Source organism: Morone saxatilis, unplaced genomic scaffold (genome assembly GCF_004916995.1).
Source record: "Morone saxatilis isolate NCDOM2014 unplaced genomic scaffold, NCSU_SB_2.0 Contig4, whole genome shotgun sequence".
Taxonomy (NCBI): domain Eukaryota; kingdom Metazoa; phylum Chordata; class Actinopteri; family Moronidae; genus Morone; species Morone saxatilis.
Window position 1 is genome coordinate 10,145,151 of NW_023339984.1, and position 10,653 is coordinate 10,155,803.

General features: G+C 40.5%; 2 protein-coding genes across 4 annotated transcripts in view; both read right to left on the reverse strand.

Moving 5' to 3' along the window:
- Positions 1-1,248, reverse strand: part of LOC118338448 — a gene marked incomplete in the record, with an annotated part of 10,644 nt that extends 9,396 nt beyond the window's left edge. Inside the window, 7 exon segments of the mRNA XM_035675749.1 lie at positions 6-25; positions 101-166; positions 261-401; positions 538-665; positions 805-894; positions 970-1,022; positions 1,114-1,248. Coding sequence (XP_035531642.1) covers positions 6-25; positions 101-166; positions 261-401; positions 538-665; positions 805-894; positions 970-1,022; positions 1,114-1,136 — 521 coding nt within the window.
- Positions 1,249-2,007: 759 nt separating this feature from the next.
- On the reverse strand, positions 2,008-8,962 carry LOC118338153. Of its 3 annotated transcripts, none has more exons than XM_035675391.1 (18): positions 8,868-8,962; positions 8,735-8,790; positions 7,991-8,080; positions 7,612-7,910; positions 6,805-6,852; positions 6,451-6,624; positions 6,260-6,356; positions 5,956-6,173; positions 5,323-5,476; positions 4,555-4,781; positions 4,363-4,480; positions 3,848-4,062; positions 3,230-3,347; positions 2,977-3,146; positions 2,800-2,897; positions 2,597-2,724; positions 2,452-2,502; positions 2,008-2,305 (listed from the first exon to the last, which is right to left on the reverse strand). In XM_035675391.1, the coding sequence occupies exons 1-18, from the start codon at positions 8,894-8,896 to the stop codon at positions 2,217-2,219; spliced, it is 2,379 nt and encodes a 792-aa protein (XP_035531284.1). In that variant the 5' UTR covers positions 8,897-8,962; the 3' UTR covers positions 2,008-2,216. The 3 variants fall into 3 exon arrangements, with proteins under 3 accessions (XP_035531284.1, XP_035531285.1, XP_035531283.1); XM_035675392.1 differs by having other exon boundaries at positions 2,009-2,311; positions 2,800-2,864; XM_035675390.1 differs by having other exon boundaries at positions 2,009-2,311.
- Between the last annotated feature and the right edge of the window lie 1,691 nt (positions 8,963-10,653).

The window sequence follows — 10,653 nt, forward strand, 5'->3', positions numbered from 1 at the left end:
CCTGCCAGTCTGAAGTGGCTGAAGCCTAGAACAGAGAAATGGGAGACTTATTCTGAGGAGAATCAACTTCAGCAATATTAGTCCTCAAGTTCAGACATACAGGTTTTAGAGAAGCATTCTGGTCCTCGTTCCCAGATGGACAGGTGACTTCATTCCTCACATACACCTGCAGAGAAACCAGGATCTTAAAGACTTGTAACAATTCTTCCAAAATTATTATTACTATTACTAAATTACTTATTACAGGTACCCAAGCTTACTTCCATGTAGCTAACATCACAGGTAACCTCTCTGGGAGCCCAGGGGAGTTTGGGAGAACAGGTCTTGTTTAAAGCATAGGCGGCCTTCTCTCCTTCATGCGTTGCAATGAGGTTGAACTTAAAAGTGAAGATTTCATCATCCTGAAGAAAAACCCATAAAATGTGTTCTATAAAAACCTAGGTGTTAGAATTGTAACTCCTGGGCAATCTAGAGTTTTGTTCCTAAAGTAACACCCAATTTCATTTAGTTTGTGTTGATAAAGGTCATTGTACATACTTTGTTGTCAGTGTGACAGCTGAAGTAAGAGGCTCGGAGCTCCACATGGCCTGATAAAGGGACAATGCTGACGCTGTAGCCACATGTTGCTGCATACTGCTCACTGATTGGGTATACACCCGTCTTATCTGGAGGACAATTATACAAATTATTAAACCCAACAGATCTCTGCACCCCTCTAAGTTTAAGCCTAATTCTCAAGCCACACTTCAGTGATTAGATGTTCGAGTTCAGGGGTGTCCGTTTGTGATGAAGCTGAGGACTTACCAACAGCCTCAAAGTGAGGTTCATTCCCAGCGAACGAGAGATCAACAGCTATCATGAAGAAGCGATCACGACACTCCATGTTAAGAACTTCTGCACTGACAAAGAACAAAATAGTCAAAATGGTTCAGTTATTGTAGGCCTATAAGCAAACATTTTAATTCTCACCATTGGGAATTTGACATTTTGCAGTTGACCACACAGACAGCAGCAAGGCCACACTGTAAAACAAAGGCATATATGTATATAAACTGCCAATATACAGGTAAATTAACATCAACTGGCTTGTAAACTGAATTCAGAGCCCCTTACCCAAAGAAAAAACCCAAAGCCATAGCCACTGATGTGTTGGCAGTGTCTAAAGCTAGCCTAGCTAGTAGCAAACTACACCTGCTAACCAACACAAGCTAAAGTGAACCACTTGCTTGGTACGTACTGGCCAAACTGGCACCACATGGTGGTTATCTCCTACACCAGTTTTTATGGAGTCCATTTCCTCACCAACCAACCAGAGGCCCTCAGGCGTTACAGCCACGTGTAGCTCATTAGCAATCAAGCCATCTTCAGTCAGTGGACCTTTTTCACAGCATACGTTTGAAAAGACAGGTGCAACCCATTACATTAATGGCATGTCAGTGAAGCAGCATGTTGGGCTCTAGAACTAGCACACCAAAACTGACAGCAGACATCAGTTCAGGTCAGCAAGGTCAACAGTCAGTGTTACCTTCTGTAATTATTGGTATGAATGATTCCTGCATTATTATTACATTTCCAATACTGTTATTTTGTGTTTGTGTATTATGATTGACTATGATCCAGATATGGGTTCACCCCTAGACACACAAGGTAGCGGGCCCACTGTGGGTTTGGTCCCTTCCTAAACTGGTCCCAGACCCCAATGAGGGGCCTGTTCATTAGGGACTGGCTTCGGTTGGATTCAGTTCTGGTCTTAGTTGAGGGGGACTGAGGTGACCCAGCCTTCCTTCTCCATGATGCTTACTTCAGAATTATCTGTCAGAGTTCCCCGAACCAACACAATCCAGCTGCCAGAAACGAGACGGGGCATTATTAATGTGGTAAATTTATCCTGTGTCTCTTGCTATGACATGTCAAAACGCTATGTCACGTTATGTTACAGCTCATTAGTTGAGGTTTCTCTCTGGTTCACCTTCACTAAAAACAGGCCTTGGTATTTAGGAAAATCTAAAAAGCACCAAAAGTCTCTATTTCAGTAGTAGATGCTTGAGGTAGACAATGCCAGTGTTTATGTTTTATTATATATTCAATTAATCATACAACACAAAAACATGTTTACAAAAAGAAACAATACCTATTCATTTAATTTCTCATATCACAAACACTAAAGAGAAGATACATAAAATAATTCACAACAAAAATATAAAATAAAACTGAGCTCATTTATTTAATTTGCTGGTCCTGTATGCAGAAGCCGATGTGCAGAGTATCAGCAGCAGCATGGAGACAAGCGTCCACGTGATCCACTCTGAAACTCCATATAAGAAGAAAGAAGTTAAACATCTTGTTACACCGACTTATATGACAGTAAAATATATAAATTATCTCTGACATTCCCATAATACGACTCCCCCCAGATCAGTTGATTGAAATATAGTTTCACAGCAGCACTACCTAGACGAAGGTTTTGCCGTCCATCCAAATTCACCCTCCATTTTCTTTGACCTAATAGGAGTGGAGATCACACATTTACATAATTAATATTAAATATCACCTTTGAAAAAAACCCAACTAACTGAAGTCACAGCTTTTTACACACCTGTGTTTGCAGCTTCCCTGCGTGTGCGTTTGACTGGCATGGGTGAAAGGTCCTGAGAAGAGCTCACAGGCTGATGTATAGCAAGAGTGCTCGTATCGTTTGCTGGGTAGCGGCATTGAATTGTCAGCCTAAAGAAAGACAAGACTTACGTCAACACTATCATCTGGTTTAAAGACAGGTTGAAGTCAGTATGTGTTTCTCACCTGTATGGAGAATCTCTGTGTATGAGAGGATCATCCAAAGGCAGAACATCTTGAGGGTAACTGATCTGATTTTCATAAACAAGGAAATTTCCCTCAGTCTGAGGAAATATGAGGACATCAGAAACAAGGCCAAAAAGCATATTTTGTGTGTGAATCTCGAACAGTTGGGGATCTCACAGTGACCGTAGTCCCACAGGAGTCCAGGCTGAAGCTGAACAGCGCTCTGGCACTGTCTGTCTCCATGGGAACACAGCCGGGGTCCAATAGGGTGGTTCGGTTGGGGTGAGTGGGCGGGATGGTGTGGGTGGTGTCGACTACTGCCACCATCCTCCCTTCTGGCAAACATGCTACAGAAACACTGCGAGTGTCAATGTTAATATGAATTAAATCTAAGACTTTTATGGCTTCAGTTGGAGGTTGTAGTTTGTACCTAGTAGTTCTCTAACAGCAAAGGTGCATTTATGGATGAGAAAATCCTCCACTTTAAGAGACTCTGCACTCACAACAGACACGTCCACACCAGAGACAAGACCCTGCAATGTCAGCTCCTGCATGGGAAAAGAAGAAGCAGCTTTATGATGGACTGACAGTATAAATTACATTGTAAACAAGCACAAACACTGGATCTTTTTTTATATTATCACTGATGGTAAGAAACAGGAGCTTGTTTTCAAGTATCCATGACGTGTTGAAATCCTCTATTTGCATTAAGATGGTTTTAAGAAACCCAGCCTGAGGAGTGTTTCTAATCCTTTAATTTAATTGGAAAGTTAATTTACCGAATTGAGCAAACAGATGGGATCCTTGCATCAGATTCAGTAAGATGGAGATTAGACAATAGCTGAGTAAATGAGCAAGAAAAAAATAATTAAGTTAAAAACATACCTTCTAACAGTCTAATTGCTACATTATCTGTCATCCCAAAGCTCATGTAAAGCAGGTTTTAGACTAAGTAAGAAAATGGAAAACAAGGTGGAATATTTTCCAGAAATCTCTGGTACAACAGAATTATCCACAACAGAAAGTGTAAAAAACTACAATTCATCACCCCATAGTTCATCCCAGGGCTGTAGAGGGGGATCTCCACAGTCAAGTAGTCCTCCTCCGCCTCCACCACGAACCCGCCCATCTCCACCAGGTCCCAGTCCAGCTTGCGGGCTCCGAGGTAGAGCTCCCACTGCAGCTCGCCCTGGGCCCCGTGGTGCAGCAGCACCACCAGGCTGCTGTCTGTGCACTTCCCCTCCAGTTTGGGGGAACTTGGAGCTGCACCAGGAAAGAAAGGGAATCATCAGGGGCACATGTTTTTTTTAAGAGAGGAGTTTAACATTTGGTTGGTTTGCATTGATTTCTAACATCTGTTCATTAATAGGATGATTCCATTTTCTAAAGCACACGGTCTTCACGATCTGTGAAGCACTAGCTGATTAATTTAAACAATATGTTTCGGCACAAGGCCCTCATCGCCCTGTTCAACAACCTATATATGCACTTTACGAGGAGGCTGAATATTGTTCACTAGTACAGTGTACAGTATATTTATTTAAACTGCACCAAATTACTCACCTGTGTATTCAGCACTATGCTCTACGGTGGCCTGATGGTAAAACACCTCTCCACTGGGTAAGATAGTAAGAGTAAAGGTGAAAGAGAGGCTGTACGTCTTATAGCCACCACCTATATACTGGGGTGAGACAGCAGGGTGTTTCACATACTTCTGAACTTCAACACATAATAAAACTGCTCATTCAATCTCACCTCCGGGATTATTTTCGGGTGTGACAGCGGGAAACGAATCTGGTAAGAGTGGCTCCCGTTGGAGGTGGAGAGCCTGGACACCCTGAGGTCTGTGCTGCTCTCTGTTTGTTGGCTCTGGGTCCAGGTTAACAGGTCGCCGCCACCATCGACTGTCACCTTCTGGAGGGAAACATCAGGCGCAAAGAGGCCTAAAGTGGCAGCAAACAATCCCTCAGATGGGACAGTGTCTGTGGAGAGAGAGAGAGAGAGAGAGAGAGAGAGAAGAGAGAGAAGAGAGAGAGAGAGAGAGAAGAGAGAGAGACAGAGGAGAGAGTGATGGAACATGTTGGAAACCTAAAGGCTCCAATTCAACATCTTTTTCTGTGTAACTTTAAAAGTAGTCTGTGAAATGATGAATAGCTCCAAAACTAAATGTCATGATACATCAACTGCATGCAAAATGACATTTAAAATAATGACATTTCCTGTCCAGTGCAGTGAAGCTTGTTCCACTATTAAGCTTCACATGTAAAAACAATTAAAAAAACAAAAATAAAACCTTCAATTAATGAGAATTTTCTTAAAATCATTCATTTCCAAAGCAGATTTTTGTAACATATGTTCACATTATTATGATACAATAACAGTACAATAATATTTACCTCCTCTTCATCTTATCTCCTGTTAAATGTTGCCAAATTATCACCCAGCCCCATTATACAATCTTTATTCTTGTTAGGGTTAAATATGCATAAACAAATAAGCTAACGTGGCCTAAGAAAGCCTTACTGTTGGTGAAGACTGGGATTTGTGGGATGAGACGAGTCTTAAGGAGCCTGAAGGAGCGATGTTGTGTGAGAGGCCAGCGCTCGTCCTCCCACTGCCTCATGAAGAACAGATCCACTGACATGGACTGGCTGTACTGTCCTCTCACAACACCACTCTGAAACAAACCACAACAGACACAGACAACTGTGATAGCAATACGCAGGCTGGTAGCAAGACATGTACTTCATGACATTCATCTATTAGAAGTATGCAGAAATAAATACTGTTCTTAGTCAAGGTGGATAAAAAAAACAACAATAAACAGACAAAACATTAAAGTAAAACACTTAAACTCTCATCATATCTGGAGGATCCAGTTTGTCTGTGCAACAACAACCCAGATAAATGTCCTTGCTGTTTTTAAAACCCGTTTTGTACTCGTAGCAGTGCTTCCCAACCTTTTTGTCTATTAATGCTTCCACAAAACAGCAACTTTCCCTCTCAGGCTGCTTCATTTAAAGTATGTCTAGAGGCCTGAATCCAGTATTTTACCGAAAAAAACTAAATATTCATCTTTTAAATAATGTTATCCCTCAGATTTACCCACTGGGAGGTAGTGAGAACCACTATCAGTCTACAGTAACATCTATATACCTTAATGCGTCCACCGAAGGCTCCTAAAGGAATCCTGACTTCCACTCTCCCCTCCTGCAGGCCCATCTTGAATCCCCTCTCTTTATTTTCAGACTCACTCAGAGGTCGGCCGTTCAATCCGATCCTCACGCCTCCATCCCTGAACTGACCGTGGACTAACGGGGACAGAACATGAGGGACAGTCCACAGCAGGTCGGACCCATCTGCTGTCGCCTCATCTGGGGGTGAGAGAGGGGAGAGGAGAGAGACATTTCATTCTGGTGTTTTACAGTTGCAAACTAACGTAATGATGAACCACACTAACTCGGAGCACAGGCAACAGTGGTCTCAACAGCCAGGAAGTTGCTCTGGAGTCGGTACAGGATGGTTGCTCTGACGATCTCTAAATCCACTCCTCCCTCCTGGGGGAAAACCAGAAACACCCACACACAGCATCCACTAATTAACTGAATGATACAGGTTGAATCCCCGGTAAACAACAGCGCCTCTGAGTACCTTTACAAAGTATGAGAGAGGGGAGGAGTAGGGACAGCGGAGGGTGAGACGTGAGCCACGCAGAAGGATGTTGCAGCCCAGAGCAGAAGCTTCAATCAGGGACAAGACCCTCGCCAGCTCTGGCGGCTGGTCCGCTCTGTGGAACCTCACAGCCATGTCTGCCTCATCAGCTCCCTGATCAGTGACAGAGAGGCGTCTAATCAATTTGTTTTTACTACTAGTTTTATATAACTATGAAGCCATAGAACAAAACATCACTTAAAACTTAGATTATAACTATTCTTATTTTTGCAATTATTACAATTGTGATGATAAATCATTAAAACACAACAAATCTCTGGGCCATTAACTAACCTTCTCATTTCTGGATGTAACGGGCAGGACAGGCTGCTGGATGGACACCTACAGAGGAAGAGACGAGGCTTGATAAACCTTCAGAAATAGCCCAAATATTCTCTCCGCCCTCGCACTTGTTCACACATTTAAGGACTAAAAATGAGGCACAGCAGTGCTTCTCTTCTGGGCGCCAGCTGGTGCAAAGCAAAGAAAACCAGCTCACAGAAATATATTCCAGTACACACCAGGATACCAGAACAAAACCGTGTCGTTGTCTGGTTTACCAAAGACAAATGGTGTTTGAGCTTGTTTCCAGTTTCCTCGTTTACTGACATATAGATCACCATAGATACTAAATATACAAAACATTACCATTATCTTTTTGACAATATTTAAGTGGATTCAAAAATGTAAAAGTAAAATTAATAATATATCAACCATTTTTTATAAATATTAATTTCTTAAGATGTATAAATTTTAATTTTTTTTTTATAAACATGATAATTAAGTGTGGCATCTTGTAAGTTGGAGGTTAGTGGTTAGAAAGGTTGAAGCTCTATTTTTCAATACAAAGCAGGAAATTCTGTTCCTCATCTTTTATTTTATAACACACTATATACTCAAATCTCTTCCATCTGTTAATCTTTACGGATACATCCTAATTAAACCTCAGTTAACATCCATCCTTTAAATATTCTATTCAGTTCAAGACCAAATATAATGCAGCAGATTCTCTCACCTAAATTTAGTTAAAAAGGAAAAGTGAACCGAACACGAGTTGGAGAATAAGTGGTGGTTGATGATGATGATGAGGAAGTGACTCACCTCCATGTAGTTTTCCTCACAGACGATCTCTCTGGTGCTCCACCGCCCCGGGAGGGAGCAGTGCAGCTGGAAGGGATACGCGGCCACCTTCCCGTCCGCCTGCACGTTCACAAACCACAGACGCAGGTGATAGTCTGTGGCTCTCTGCAGAGGAGGAGCTGTAGATAAATCTACCTTGCTGTGGACATGACAGGCCAGGAAGGAGGCACGAAACACCAGGTCTCCAACATCATTGATCAGGACGGTGTAACCACAGAGCGTCACCTGCTGATCGGACAACAGGTGGACTCCATACTGATCTGGTGGTTTACAGCAAAAGATTATCAACAAGTCTTGGAGAGAACCCAAATTCTTCCTCGGGGACGATAAAGAAACACACCTTCAAAGTCAAAACGGATCATCGGGCCAAGAAAGCTCGACTTGACAGAAAGCAGAAAGTGGCGTTCGAGACATTTGGTCTGAAACTGTCCTGGAAATATTAAAAATGGCGTCAATTCAAGATAATTAATTATTACAATTATTATGTAAAGAAATGCATTAAACTGAGATTAGATCATTCTGATGCAATACGTCTGGGCATAAATGGATTATTATTGTGTATAAACTTTTGGTGGAATTATGATTATATGAAAATACATTTGTATAACAGTGGGACAGAATCTATTACTTTGAACATACATTTTATTACTTTATCCACAGTTTAGCATAAATGAGCCATGTAGTAGAGACATACTTAATAACAACTAACTGATTCCAGCCATATCACCAAACTGCAGCTCTTATTAGATAATGTAACGTTAAGGGGGGCCATAAAATAACAGTATTTGCTCTATCTCACTCCACACTGCACCATATCCTGTATATAATTTCACACAAGAGCATCTCTAACAGTACAATATTTCCCCTGTGGAAGGTTATTTAATAGTCCTGGCATATAAAACTCTGTGCAAGGGAAAGTAATACACTATATTGAAAAACACTTTATTAGTGTGTCTGAAGTAATATCCACTTCTTTCCTGAAGGGCCCTCCAGAGTTTTCTGGTCCTTATTCTATGTAATGTTATAAAACAGTATATTTTGGCTTTATGATACCACTTACTGTGCCTTCATAATCTGCTCTTACCTGTCGGCACTGCGCTGGTAATACAGTAGAAAGGTGAGTCGAGGAGCAACATCACGCTGAAACAAACAAATATCTTTGTATGAGGCTAAACTTACAGTAAAACATGCTTTTTTTCCTTTTACCTGAAACTCACCCACACAAAATATGGAATAATATCTTCATTTTTCAAGAGCAAATGTAGACTTTTGTTGATGTCTGGCTTTGAAATGTGTCAGTGTGTTTATCTTCGGACGTGTCGCCATTTTGACTGACGCACCTGTTAATTGAGAGGCTCATTAGCATAAACCTCCAGGTTGTTTTACCCGCCTTTATCTTTGTGAACACAGGTGATAAATGTCTTGTAATTAAAAAAAAAAAAATCAGCAAAAACTCGTATATCACGTATATTACATTAAAGGCCTTCGTGTGAACTGTTGCGTTTGAGGCTCTGAATAAAAATGTGATCTTACAGTGACACCCAGTGGACGCAGTGTGCAGCAGCAGTTAGAGGTGGAGGGGTTGATGCTAGTTGAGTGTTGAGATTATCAGAAGGTTTTAATACAGATAGTTATGATTTAATGTATTATTTAGAGGAAAAATAAAGTTTTTTAGTTGATTTTAAATGGTCAGGGTTAGGGTTAGGGTTGTTTTATTCTTGATTTGATTTTCTTCAGACTACAAAACATATCATCCTTCAGTATTAAGAATAAAATGAATCTATAAAATATATTTTAAAACATAACATATTGTACCTTTTAACCCAGTGGTGGAATAACTAAGTACATTTACTCATGTAGGCTACTGTACTATAGTATCAATTCAAGGTTTATTTATTTGAGTATTTCAATCTCAGAATATTGTACTTTTTACTCCACTACATGTGTTTGAGAGCTTTAGTTACAATTCTGCAGCTAAAGAAATTATTTAAAACACCTTGTGGATTAGCTGGAAAATGTATTGTCACAAAACTGAATATAAGCTGTTTTTCTGATAACTTTTTAGAGATACGTGGTTCTCACAGCACAAGCATATGATGATCTTTTATAATATGATGCATGGCTGTAGATTGAACCACCCAACAGTATATAAAGTCGTTAAAATGAGCTTAACTTTAAACATCTACAGCAGTAAAATGCAACCTACACATTAATGCAGCAGTGATACATTATATATAAAACACTGACTGGGACCAGATTGAGTACTTTAACTTTCTATACTTTTAGTAAATTTTGCTGATAATACTTTTTCAATGCAGGGCTTTAACTTATTTCCACATATAAAGTATATTTCTTCCACCATTTTTGTTTGCCAGCATTAGTGATTGAGTCTGCTTCTCCACTAACAGATCAATGCATTTATCCCTTTTAATAACTCATCTAATCTTACTGTGTGTGCCTCATACACACAGTGTATACTGGATAACTATATGTACATACACAACAAATTGGCAACATAAATGACGATTTCTCTTTGTCTCCTTATAAATTAATATATATAGATATAGATAAAGAAGAAATTAACAACAGCAGGAAGAATCATGTTCAGATGCAGATCAGCAGGAGGAATTGCTGCGTGTTAACAACAGGTGATGATGTTTAATTAAAACTGACAAAGTGCTGACTCATCGACACAATTTTGTATTGTGTAGCAGCAGGTGTGGAGGCAGTGGAAGTGTGATCTGTGTGATCATCACACTGTTGGACCCCTCCCCTTCGTCCAGAACAGCACAGCTGGACGCCGATGGTCACAACATCCTCACTACTTGGAAAATGTTACTTTAAGTCGAGTCGTGTCATGATTAAAGACTGAGTAATCAGACGTATCGGTGAGCATCCTGTGGTGGTAAGAAGGTCAGTGGTTCTCAAACTGATGGTGGATGACTGGAGGGGAAATGTGGAGAATTAATGAATTGGGTTAATGTGAGAATGATAAATAAACAA